The 13,753-nt window shown below is 44.6% G+C and overlaps 2 protein-coding genes across 2 annotated transcripts; one reads left to right on the forward strand and one right to left on the reverse strand.

Moving 5' to 3' along the window:
- Positions 1,219 to 3,401, reverse strand: HSPB2 (heat shock protein family B (small) member 2). Its single transcript, XM_018059792.1, has 2 exons — positions 3,128 to 3,401; positions 1,219 to 2,686 (listed from the first exon to the last, which is right to left on the reverse strand). The coding sequence occupies exons 1-2, from the start codon at positions 3,219 to 3,221 to the stop codon at positions 2,232 to 2,234; spliced, it is 549 nt and encodes a 182-aa protein (XP_017915281.1). The 5' UTR covers positions 3,222 to 3,401; the 3' UTR covers positions 1,219 to 2,231.
- Positions 4,020 to 7,329, forward strand: CRYAB (crystallin alpha B). The gene is made up of 3 exons (XM_005689436.3): positions 4,020 to 4,514; positions 5,645 to 5,767; positions 6,986 to 7,329. Exons 1-3 carry the CDS (start codon positions 4,314 to 4,316, stop codon positions 7,187 to 7,189), a joined length of 528 nt encoding a protein of 175 aa, XP_005689493.1. The 5' UTR covers positions 4,020 to 4,313; the 3' UTR covers positions 7,190 to 7,329.

Genomic DNA, 13,753 nt, shown 5'->3' on the forward strand with positions numbered 1-13,753 from the left:
GTGTTGTGGCAGTCAGAAAACCTGATACACTTTAAGCAGCATTAATAGAAGTCTAGAGCAATAAACCAGAGAAGGCAATGGCACCCCACTCCAGTACTCTTGCCTGGAAAATCCCATGGACGGAGCAGCCTGGTGGGCTACAGTCCACGGGGTTGTTAAGAGTTGGACACGACTGAGCGACTTCACTTTCACTTTTCACTTTCATGCATTGGAGAAGGAAATGGCAACCCACTCCAGTGTTCTTGCCTGGAGAATCCCAGGAATGGGGGAGCCTGGTAGGCTAAAGCGACTTAGCAGCAGCAGCAGAGGGATAAACAAGGGTATTGATTTTTCCACTGAAATATGTACCAGTCAGTACATGACTGGAATAACAGTTTTAGGTTTACATGTTGAATTTCAAGTTACACTGTCAAGAAGCAGTGTATTCAAAAAAAAGTTGTCTGAGTTGAAAAATCCTATAAAAGATGGTTAAACGAATTAGGCATGTTTCACTGGGAAAGAAAACCAGTAGGAAGAAATTACTGAAATGCAGATTTTGGTTCAATAGCAGAAAGAATTTATAACAGATATGTCCAAAAAAAAAAAAAAAAAATGAAGTGAGCTACTTTATGAAGTTCTAAGCTCTCTGTCACTGAAAATGTCCCAGAAGTTGATTAATAATCTTCAAAGTGTTTGAATGGGTTGGGGATTTGGACAAAATCAGAGGTTGCAATTTTTTTCTAGCTAAGGAAACTTTTCTTTTAAATGAAGCTCAAGTAAAATTATAAAACAGATCAAAGCAAAGCTGTTGTAATAGGAGTCTAAAGAGGATCCTTTTAAAATTATTTTTCTTCTCAACTAGATGTTAAAATTCTTGAGAGAAGACAACAAAGGAGCATAGTTTTAAATTTATATTTACAGTGTATAACCTCCATGCCATATTACTTGGGGGTTAAATAAATATTTGTTGAATGAGTGAACAAAAGAATGTATCAATAGTTATTTCTCTAAGGCATGCTTTAATTTTTAACAGATGGCAATCTTTTAACCAAGAATTGAATTCTTTAAGTGAGGGTTCTTTTCCTGGAAGTCCACAGATCCTTAAGAGGGCATATAAATGGACCTCAAGAGCTGTGTGAATCTGTTCAGGTTGTGTACCACATTTCAGAGTATGTATATTTTTCTGGTAAGAGGCTCTATTGCTTTTGTAAGATTTTTTCAAAAGGGTCTATAAAAAAGTTAAGAATCAACCAACCACTTTAATGGGAGAATTTCAGATGTCCAGTACAACCTAGTAAAAGATGTATTTGGCGTAAAGGAGGTCTTCTGCGCACTCCTCCAATCATACACATTCATGGTCTCTTGATTACAGAAAGAAATTAAGGGGTCAACCCTCCAGGCTTTTTTGAATACACCATACTCCTAGTACTAAGACTCTACTTCCAAAGGAAGTTTCCCTGGCCATCATCACCAAACCAATACCCTTGGACTGGGTGGTGGGATGCAGGGATTCCTCTCTTTGGGATATATCACAATTAGAAACAAAGGCCTTCTCTCCCAGGCAGAGGGTGGGGAAACTTTGTGGTTCAGCGACAATGGCAGAGGCTTCTGTGTCTGTGTTGCTGGCTCTGCATTCTCGATCCCTCAGAATCAGAGGCCAATTTCCGTGGGCAGACCAGGGCTTTAGGCATCTCTGCATCCAAAAGCCGTTTTCCCAACCCCTACCCAGAACAGCCAGACAGTCTGGAGACCCTTGTTTTTGTGTCTCTAATCACCAGCTCAGACAGTGCCCTCCGGGCTGTTTGGATGACATATCCCTTTCCCCTCCCAGGATCACACTCTCTTTTGTTGCACTGTGAGAAAATCCTGGCCAGGAATTTGATGTGAAGCCAGTGTCAGCTTCCGGGTGTGATCTCAGCATCCACGTGTGAGTTCAGAGCGCTGGAAGTTGGGTCCACCTAACTGAGGACCTTTCTGTCTCCTTCCCTGCCCATGCCCTCCTCCAGGCCACAGAATAGGGAGCAGCACAACAAGGCCCTGAGATTTGGGTTTATTCAGCTCCACCCAAAACTAAACGAAAAATACAAACAAAAAAATGCTATGACACGTCCCAAGGGACCAAACCATACATTGTGACCATGCACGTTTCCCTTCCTTCAAGGATGCAGCTACCTCCGGGGTGCTGGGCAGCTGCTTCTATCACGGGCCGGGAACTACTAGAAAGGGGTTCAGTGGGTGCGGGTCTGTGGCGCTCAGGGCTCAACACCGACGGCCTCCTCCTCTTCCTCTGGATCGGGGGGCGCTGGGAGCAGGGAGATGTAGACCTCGTTGACCTCTGTGTCCAAATGCCGGCCGCCCCGAGGCGCCTCCAGGTTGAGGATGCCGTCGTGGGAGAGCGCGGCGCGGACCCGCCAGGGGTCAACGTCAGCGGGCAGGACGTAGGTGCGGCAGAACTCGCGCGACACGAAGCCGTGGCGGTCCAGGCGCTGCGGGTGCCGGGCGGACACCTCCAGGAGGTTGTCCACAGTCCTCACGGTCACCTCATCTGGGGTAAAGTGGCTCACGTCCAGAAACGCCTGGAACTTGCCCTCGCTGAGCCGAAGCTCGGAGGCCCCTGCCCGGCTGCCCTCCCCAGCTGGCGCGGCCCGGGGCCGGACATAGTAGCCGTGGTAGAGGGTAGGGGTCAGGATCTCTTCTGGCAGGAGGCCTGCGGGACAGGGAGAGAGAGAAGGCGAGAGGGCGGGATGGAGGAGGATGAAGTGAGAGGCCAGGAGGCCTGCGGGGGCGGCAGCCGAGGAAGGAGAAGCAGGGGAGGGTCCCGCAGGCTGCAGGGAGGCGGCTGGGGAGAGGGGCTGGAGAAAGGGGCTACACTGGGGTAGAGGAGAGCAAGGCAAACCCGGTCCGGGTGGGACGAAGAGGGGGGAAAGGACCTGGGGGGCGGGGAGGGGGTGGGGGGGCGCTTGGGGGCAGATTCCGAGCCCTGCGGGCAGCATCTGCACCGAGGCCAATGGGGTGGGAGATGACTTGCCCCAGGAGTTCAGTTAAGCCCGGAGTGGGGTGGAGGCCAGTTCACCATTGGGAGGTCAGCCCAGAATCTCCGTAGGTGGGGGTGGGAGGCAAGGGGGGTGGGGTGGCGTCCGTGCCATACCTTCCCCGAAGCGCTGCTCGCCCAGGCGGCTCGGGTTGGCAAACTCGTACTCGGCGGTGGCCGGGTGGGCATGTGGTACCGAGCGGCCCGACATGGCTGCAGACGCGCCGGCGGCCCCGGTCCGAGGTGCGGCCCCAACAGGCGCGGCGGGACCCCTCCAGCTGCCGCGGAGCCGGGGCGCGGGGGGGGTGGGGGCGGGGTCTACACCACCCAAAATAGTGCGGAGCCCGGGGGGAGGGGCGGCGAGCGCCCGCGACCAGCGTGTGACCCGCGCCGCCTGGACCCCCGTCCCCTCCCCTGCACACCCTTCAGCTGTCACAAGCCTCCCCCTTGCACCTCCACCCCCCCTCCCCCCCGCACCGGGACAGCTGGGGGTCGGGGCTGGTGAGCGAGCCGGCGTGGAGAGGCTGCTGCCCACGGCCGGGAGAGGCCTCGCTGAGACCCTCCCCAACAGTTGGCACGTTTTTCTCCACCTCCTCTTCTACTCCCCAGTGGCAGACAACCGGCACCGCACTTCATACAGCTCTCCCCTCGGTTTGAGGCTCTGCCAGCCGAGGAAAGTGAAAGATGCAAACAACTTTCCACCCTTTCTTTGGGGGTGGGGTGACGAGCCTTCCCCGCCGAATGTCAGGGTCCTCTCTGAACCCAGTGCAACCCAGGGCACTACGTGGAAACCTGCCACAGCCATGCTGGTGGTCACTGCTCTCCCCCAGGCACCCACAAAGAGTTAATGTCCCTGGGGCCCAGCCTAGGAAGATTCCAGTTCCTGCCCAGGCCCAAGATAGCTGCTGGCCCCATTCCCTTGGCATGCAGGGCGGCAGGGGAGGAGGAGGGGCACACTGCCCGCCGCTTGGGATTCCTGACTCTGTCCCAACTCCAGAGGAGGCGGTGGGGGTGGGTGCCATTGGGTGTGGACAGAAAGCTAGTGAAACAAGACCAGGACAGGTCACTGGCCAGCTCAGGCGCGTTTGTATTTCTCTTTTCTTAGCTCAGTGAGTACTGGGTATGTGTCATACTGCCAAATCCCCAATCACAAGTCCTCATGAACGGGCGGTGAGCTGGGATAATAAAACCCCTGACATCACCATTCCAGAAGCTTCACAAGACTGCGTATATAAGGGGCTGGCCGTAGCTGCGGCTGAAGGAGCTGCCCAGCCAGCTGACGCCCCACACTCATCTAACCACCATGGATATCGCCATCCACCACCCCTGGATCCGCCGCCCCTTCTTCCCTTTCCACTCTCCCAGTCGCCTCTTTGACCAGTTCTTTGGTGAGCACCTGTTGGAGTCTGATCTCTTCCCAGCTTCTACTTCCCTGAGCCCCTTCTACCTTCGGCCGCCCTCATTTCTGCGGGCACCCAGCTGGATTGACACTGGCCTCTCAGAGGTAAGTCTCCCCTTTGCCCTGACAGGAGAGTTCATTCTGGAACCTTCTGGAAGCATCTCCATCCACTGTCCTTTTCCTCCTGGCCTAAAACTATGCATATGGGTCCTACATGTCTTAGGCACTTGTGTGTCCTGCAGTGAAGGCAGATGAGGTCCCTAGTTACTCTCTTCCCCAGTCACCAATTTTTATTTGGTGTCCTCCTCTGTATCCTATTTGCTACATTTTCCATGCACTATGAAGGTCATTCTCTATTCCTTATCTTCTGGGTGGGATGTCCCTTTCTGGTTTGGTTCATAACAATCTTCAGGGAAAGAGTTGCCTTCAGACTCCTTTGCTCACCTCTTCTAACACCTCACACTACTGACAAATACTGTCATCTCAAGTTTCAGAGCCAGGAAGAGTCTTGCCTCATCCTGAGCTTTCCACCCCTGCGGCATGGAGCTGGAGACAGCAACCACTATTTTCTTCCTTCTTATTCCCTGGTCTATGATTTTCCGGGTTTCTAAGGGTTGTGACAGGGCACTGGCCTGGGTCCAAGCCTAATGAGGATAGAATGTAGGTCCACTTTAGGGACCCCCCCCTAATTGTCCTAAGACGGTGGGAGAATGGGCTGAACAGATAAGAGTGACAGAAGCTGTCACAGATAACACTCTGGTTTAAAAATATTCAAGTGTGAGTAAACAGGAGCTGACTGGGCAAGGGCTTTGGAAGGACAATGGGAGCTAGCAGAACATTCCAGATTGAGTGGGTGGGAAAGTTGGCAGAGACCTGAGTAAGAAGAAGGGGCCTTTGTCTCACAGACAAACGACAAGGCCAGGCATTGGGTTGGAGAAGCAGCAGAAGGCACGCCGCGACCCATCCTTGTGCTTTGTCGCCTGGGTGGCCTGTCTCCTTCCCTGTCCCTGTAAATAAAGTTTGGGCCTGATGACCAAGTGGTGTGCCTGGGGTACCACTATGGTGATGCCCCTGAGCCAGAGGGCATGTTTATTCAAAAAGGAATTTTTAGCTAAAAAGAGGAGGATAAACTACCTGGACAGAGAGCAAACCTGTAGAATGATGAGATTGTACTAGTATCATTTACATTCCCACCCTCCTTTCTCTTACCCCGCTCCCCACCTTGCTATTTCCAGATGCGTCTGGAGAAGGACAGATTCTCTGTCAACCTGGATGTGAAGCACTTCTCCCCAGAGGAACTCAAGGTCAAGGTGCTGGGAGATGTGATTGAGGTGCATGGCAAACATGAAGAGCGCCAGGTATGTAGCTGACTTTCTCTTCTGCTCTTTTTCCAGGGCATGCTATATGCCAGATACTGCCCTCAGCCCCTGAGGCCGGCAACATTCCAGTCCTAAGCCATTTGGGTCAGGAACAGGGATAAACCTGTTGTTGTTTTGGCCAGATCTTTGTTGCTTATTTTGATTTGATTGCCTCAGGGACAGATGGGATGTTAACTTCCTGTTTAAGCCAATGGTTCTCAACTTTGCCTAAGTTAAAATTACCAGAGGAATTAAAAAAAAATGCTTAGGCATATCCCAAATCATTTAAATCAAGATTTTTAAAAAGCTCCCTAGGGAATTCTAATGCATAGTCAAGGCTAAAGACCACTGATTTAAATAGTGGTTTCAGACATCTGATTGTTTTACGTAATTGTATTAACTGCATGCACTTGGAAGGCCCTTGAATTTGAGACTTTTCTTTTAGGTATTCCAGAAGTCACTTCTCTTTAGCCCATCTTAATGCTGAACTACTTCGTTTGCCTAAATTTCAGAGCTGTACTCAGCTCCTAATATGCTAGACCCATGTGGAAATCAGTTGACAGCCCGTCTAAATAAATGCTTGAGGTTCATGAGGTATAAAGGTTAGGGATGGAATTCTTCAGGAGAATTCTAAACAATGAGATAACTTCTCGTTACTTTCTGGGAGAGTTTTTCAGTGAGTTTGCTTCTTACTGATTAGTTATAACACTGTAACTTGTGCATCCTATAGTACAGTGTGAGGTCCTCAGGCTGTTTCAGTTTTGCTATGATTTAATTTAGATCAGAGTCTCCTGGGTGTAGTCTTTATTATTGTTTTTGTTATTATCATTATTAGACCTATTGGTCTGGAACATTCCTGAAGCATCAGGACAATTTTGGGGCTTCCTTAAGAGATTCAAGTTTTAAATCGAGATGATATTCCAAATCCTGTAGGCCCAACAAACATTGATCTAAAACCTTTGGGAAATATCGCTGAACATATCCACAGCTCAGGGCTTGGAAAGCTAAGAAGTTTGACTGTTCAGACCTCTCAGATTCTCACTGGTAGGAGTGACCACTTAGGCAATTCCATCATAGACCCAACAGAACAACCATTTCACTTTCTCTCATGTTGCCATGCATTTGGCCCCAGCTAAGGGGAAGGAAGATGTCTGAGTTCTCGACAAGTGATGCTATTTCCTGTTCTTATCTACCTCTTTCCTTCTTCTCTTGATTTAGGATGAACATGGTTTTATCTCCCGAGAGTTCCACAGGAAATACCGGATCCCAGCTGACGTGGACCCTCTCGCCATTACTTCATCCCTGTCGTCTGATGGGGTCCTCACTGTGAATGGACCAAGGAAACAGGCCTCCGGCCCTGAGCGCACCATTCCCATCACCCGTGAAGAGAAGCCGGCTGTCACTGCAGCCCCCAAGAAGTAGATGCCCTTTCTCTAACTGCGTTTTTTAAAACAAGAAAAGTTCCCCACCAGTGAATGAAAACCTTGTGACTAGTGCTGAAGCTTATTAATGCTAAGGGCAGGCCCAAATTATTAAGCTAATAAATATCATTCAGCAACAGATACCTGTCTTGCATTTGAATATTTTGTTAATCATCACATAATGTTTTAGGGGGCTCCAGGGATATTAGAGTCTGAATGACTGTTTCCAACTCTTACTAATGGGATAAATTTAGCAAACCATTTAAAACCTTACGGTCTTTAAGTCTTCCATTTATAACATGGGGTGCTTATTCCTACGCTCATTGTAAAGAGTAAATTAAGGAGAAAAAGTAGGTAAAGCTCTTGGCAGAGCTCAAAAAAGATCAGTTCCTTTCCTCTCCTCCCTCTTTGATTTTGGCCCTGGGTTCCAACAACACATCTCAATGACGTCTCGATGACAATGCATAAAATGCCTTAGTGCATCTCTGAAATGAATCATGTCACCAGGGAAGAGATGGTATCAACTTTGATATTTTCCCACTGATAAGCATTGCCTTCAGTAGACTTACAAAGGCAATAAATAGGACAGGTGATTATCACCAAACAAGCCTCTCAGGTGTAATCTTTAAATTAGCTAGTGAACACTTTCTAAGACTGGGAAAAACACAATTCATTGATCCATCATTTAAAAAGTTAAAGTTTTTTTAATTTTTAAAAATACTGAAATACAGTTGATGTACAGGTCTTCCCAGGTGGCACTAGTGGTAAAGAACCTGCCTGCCAATGCAGGAGACATAAGAGATGTGGGTTCGATCCCTGGATTGGGAAGATCCCCTGGAGGAGGGCATGTCAACCCACTCTAGTATTCTTGCCCGGAGAATCCCATGGACAGAGGACCCTGGCAGGCTACAGTCCCTAGGGTTACAAAGAGTCGGCGATGACTGAAGCGACTTAGCACGTGCATGCACAGTTGATTTACAGTGTTGTGCTTATTTCTGCTCTACAACAAAGTGACTCGGTTATCCATATGTATAAATTTTTTTTCATATTCTTTTCCATTATGGTTCATCACAACATATTGAATATAGTTCCTTGTGCTGTACAGTAGGACCTTGTTGCTTATTCATCCTACATATAATAGTTTGCATCTTCTAATCCCGAGCTCCCAATCCTTCCCTCCCCCTTTGTCTGCCATCTCGGCAAGCACAAGTCTGATTTCTGTGTTTGTAAGCCTGTTTCTGTTTCATAGGTATGTTCATCTGTGTCATATTTTAGCTTCCACATATAGGTAATATCATATGGTAATTGTCTTAAGCTTTAAGAATTACAGTAAATAACTGATCAATGAATGATTCTCTTATTTAGGTTAAACAAAGGGGTGTGTGTGTGTGTGTGTTAGTTGCTCAGTCATGTCCGACTCTTTGCCACCCCATGGACTGTAGTTTGCAGGCTCCTCTGTCCATGGAATTCTCCAGGCAAGAATACTGGAGTGGGTTGCCATTCCCTTCTCCAGGGGATCTTTCCCTCTTAGGAATCAAACCTGGAGCTCCCTCACTGCAGGCAGATTCTTTACTGTGTGAGCCACCATGGAAGCCCAAAGAAAGACATACTACTTTACAATAACACCTCTGCTTCACTTTTGTGAGTCTAGACAAATTTCTGATTCAGTGAATGAAAGTAGCCCTGGTATCAGTTCAGTTCAGTCGCTCAGTCATGTCTGACTCTTTGCGACCCCATGAATCGCAGCACCCCAGGCCTCCCTGTCCCTCACCAACTCCCGGAGTTCACTCAGACTCGCGTCCATCGAGTCAGTGATGCCATAAATGTTTATAAACAATTCATTTTTCCTGCAGTCGCTTGCAGTTGATTTCTGATTTCTCACAAGGATTCTTTTCTTTACAGAGCCTACCTTTTGGAGACTGGCCATGCTGCTAAAATAAGATATGTGAAACAATTGCCAAAGTTTTCAAGATGCAGGAGTGTGGAGCTAGGACAATATACATTGCAAATATATGTAGGGTCAAACTGTTCCCTCTTAAAAAAACAGCTCCCTGATGGGTCTGAAATGCTATGATCTAGCCAGAAGTCAGATTTCTCTACACTTAGAGCCAATTTTTATGGCTCTGTAGTAGACACTGTTGGTACCTAAGTAGCCTATATACCACCTTCAGTCTTGCCAACAGAACCCCAGATTGGTTTAGGTATCCACTATATTCTTCCTAGCCATGTGCTTCAGAAGAATGAAAGGTTCACTCAAGCTCCACCCAGATCAACCATGGAAACTCTCTTCCTTCTGTCGAGATTAGTCTTGAAAGGGCTACGACCCAATTATGGCCAATGTGGGGGGTGGGGGGAGGGGAGAATTTGCAGGAGATACTTATAGCAAAACTTTTCACCTTTTAAAAAGATTATCCAAAAAGAGAGAGTGAGGGAGGGAAGGGCGAGTGAGAGAGATGGGACAGAGAGAAAGAGATTGATTTTATTCCTCTCCATGTTGGAGCATAACAATGATAGATTGCTGTAGCCATCTTGAAACTATGAGGGAGCATCCATGATAACTGATGATGGCTGAGCAGGAGGATGGTAAGGCTCAGAGACCTTGATGGGTCACTGAATTGCTAAACTGGTGAACTCTAGAGCTTCCTTACTTCAGAATGTATTATGTCTCATTTTTGTCTATTTTATTTTGAGGGGGGATTTATGTTACTGGTATGCAAAAACACCTTAACTGATGGAGGCTGAATTAAACAGTGTGAAAAACAGAAAAATGCTCTGGAAACCAAGTGTCATCTTTAATCATTTTAGTGTATATTACCAGATATCTCAAGCAGAAATAATGATTTGATCTTAAATGAATCATACTTTGTCTCTTAGAGTATAATATTTATGTTCCTGACAAATTTGTACAGGGTTGCCTTTTTTATTCTTTTTATTGTTATTCTACCCTTTTTATTGTTATTCTTTTAACAATTTACTCTACCCTTTTTATTGTTATTCTTTTCCAGACCACATGTTTTGCTATAGCTGTTTGTTCACTGTTATTAGTATAGGACTTTTCTAGGCCAGCATATTTGAGGGATTTTTTTCTTTAGTTTTATAGTTGCTGCTAAGTCACTTCAGTCGTGTTCGACTCTGTGCAACTCCATAGACAGCAGCCCACCAGGCTCCCCCGTCTCTGGGATTCTCCAGGCAAGAACACTGGAGTGGGTTGCCATTTCCTTTTCCAATGCATGAAAGTGAAAGTGAAGTTGCTCAGTTGTGTCCGATCCTCAGGGACCCCATGCACTGCAGCCTTCCAGGCTCCTCCATCCATGGGATTTTCCAGGCAAGAGTACTGGAGTGGGATGCCATTGCCTTCTCCAGTTTTATAGTTAGCTCATCCATAATTTTACTTCATTCTCTATGTCTCAATTATGCCAGAAGTTTGTTGAGGCAATTTTAATTAGCATTTATTGTTAATATTAGCTAACATTTATTAAGCACTTACTATTAAGTGTGCACTGTGTTCAGTACTTTACCTTTTTTTTTAACTATCATTTTTAAAGAATAAATTTGGGAAATGGGCATATAGTAGATATATATAATTTCAATAAGGTATATAAATTTGGTTTGGTTTCCACTTAGAAACCAAATGGATGTTTTGCCTAATGGTTTGGGAATGATACACATGTTCGTGCTTAGAAAAATCCTTTTCTATTTGAAACTTCACGTTTTATTTGAATATTACCCTGGATTTGATCTTTGATCTGAAGATTTACAATTACCATTCAACAATTATTTGAGTCCATACTATGTGCTAGCTATAAAAATAACACATATTTTTTGCCCTAATACAAGAGTGGAAGCGGGGCACACAAAAAGACATACCTTTTCAAGATTCTATGATATCCACTCAAAATATCTGCTCTGGGGACCCTTAAGAGGATTACCTACCTTGGACATAGAAGGAATCCTGCCACAACAGAGACGCAGACATAGAGAACAGACTTGTGGGCACAGTAGGGGAAGAAGAGGGAGGGACAAATTCAAAGAGTAACACTGAAACATATACATTACCACATGTCAAACAGATAGCTAGTGGGAATTTGCTGTATGATACAGGGAGCTCTGTGACAGCCTAGAGGGGTGGGATGGGGTGGGAGGAGGGAGGGAGGGTCAAGAGCGAGGGGGCATATACCCATGACTGATTCATGTTGCTGTATGGTAGAAACTAATATATTTTAAAGCAATTATCCTCCAATTGAAAATAAACAAATAAAAATTTTAAAAAAGGAATCTTGGAGACAGTTATCCCTGACCAAAATTATATAACAGCTTTATTGAGATACTAGTTACTTACTATACTATTCACCCATTGAAAGCACATAATTTAATGATTTATTTGTATTCATAGTTGTATATCCATCACCACAATCAATTTTAGGATATTTCATTAGCCAAAATGGTAACTTATCACCCTCCAATGCCCATCCCTCAAGCCCTAAGCATCCTTTAATCTACTTTCTGTCTCTATATACTTGGACAATTAATATAGTGGAATAATACAATATCTAGCACTTTGTGACTAGCTTCTTTCACTTAGCAGAATATTCTGAAATTCCCTCCAGATGGTTGCACGTATCAACACTTCACTCATTTTTATTGATAAACAATATTTCTTTACATGGACTACTGCATTTTATTTACCTATTCATCAGTTGATAGACATTTGAGTTACTTCCACTTTTTTCTGAGTAATGCTGTTATGAACAGTCACGTACTAGTTTTTGTGTGGACATATGTCTTCATTTTTCTTGAGTATATATCTAGGAGTGGAATTGCTGGATTATATATAACTTTCCATCTAGCCTTTTGAGACTATATTCCAAAGCAGCTGCCCACTTAAAATCCTCACCAGCAGTGTATGTGGGTTTTGATTTCTCAATATCCTCACCAACAATTATCGTTATCTATCTGTTTGGTTATAGCCATCCAAGTGGGTGCCTCACTGATTTCTTTATAGGTTTATAGGGCTTAGCAAGGTTAAGAGGGAAGAAAATGCATCTAGAAGGGAGAACAGCATGAAGTGCCTAGGCAGGAGCACTGGAGAGGGAATGTGACAGATGAAGAAAGAGTCAGAGAGTAGAGAAAACACGGCTAAGGAGTTTGAAATTTATTCTGAAGGCTATACAAGCCGGTGAAAGATTTTAACCAAGTGAGTAGCATGATCAACCCTGCATTTTTAGACTCAATCTGGGAGTGGTATAGTGATTGAAAAATAGGGACTGAAATAGAAAATAGAGAGATCACCAAAAGGGCAAGAGTAAGAAATAATGGGAAAGTGGAATATGGTAAAGGTGACAGAGATGTAAAAAAGAGGGACATGATAGCACAGGGAACTCTGCTCAATGTCATGTGGCAGCTCCCCTCCTGGATGGGAGGGGAGCTTGAGGAAGAATGGTATGGCTGAGTTCCTTTGCTGTCCACCTGAAACTATCACAACATTGTTAGTTGGCTATATTCCAACATAAAATAAAAGTTAAAAAAGAGGGACATGATCAAGACATAATGTGTGGACAGAATTTACAGGGATTGGTGTCTGTTTGAATGGGAAGGATGAGAAAGAGGGATATAAAATAACTCCTTGCTTTCTGTTTTTAACAACTGTGTGAACTTATTATGCAATATATTAATATTAAAAATAAGAAAGAGTAGTTAAGACACATAAAAGAAAACTATGGAATTCACCAAGATATGAAATATATAAGAAGGAAAAGTTTGAGACTGAAGATGATGAATTCAGCCACAGGTTTCAGGAAATTACCTCAACCTGATATGAAAAACCCATAGCCAACATCATACTCAATGGTGAAGATTTAAAGTCTTTCTTCTAAGACGAGGATCAAGACAGGGATATCTACTTTCACCACTTCTCATATATTTTTGCAAGCTCTAGCCAGAGCAATTAATTAGGCAAGAAAAAGAAAAGCATCTAAATTGGAAAGAAAAAAGCAGAACTGTCTCTATTTACAAAAGACAAGATCATACATGCATAAAACCCTGAAGATTTCACCAAAAAAACATTAGAACTAATAAGTTTAGCAATATTGCAGGATATACAACCAACACATACAAATCAGTTGCATTTCTATACACTAACAATGAATAATAAAAAAGGAAACTAAGAAAACAATTTCATTTACAGTAGCATCAAAAAGAATAAAATACATAGAATAACTTCAACTAAGGAGGCAAAAAACTTGTACATTAAAAAGTAAAAGATATTGCTAAAGTAAAGAAGACAGAAATGGAAAGTCATCTATGTTCATGGATTGGAAGGCTTAATACTGTTAAGAAATTAATACTAGCTAAAGTGACCTACAGATTCAAAGCAATTCTTATCAAATTCCAATATATTTTTTGCAGAGGTAGAAAATTCCACCCTAAAATTCACATGAGATCTCAAAGGACCCTGAAATAGACAAAATCATCTTGAAAAAGAGGAACAAACTTGGAAGATTCACACTTTCTGATTTCAAAGCTTATTACAAAACTACAATAATTTTAAAAATGTGGTATTAGCATA

The sequence above is a fragment of the Capra hircus genome, chromosome 15 (assembly GCF_001704415.2).
Source record: "Capra hircus breed San Clemente chromosome 15, ASM170441v1, whole genome shotgun sequence".
Lineage (NCBI taxonomy): Eukaryota > Metazoa > Chordata > Mammalia > Artiodactyla > Bovidae > Capra > Capra hircus.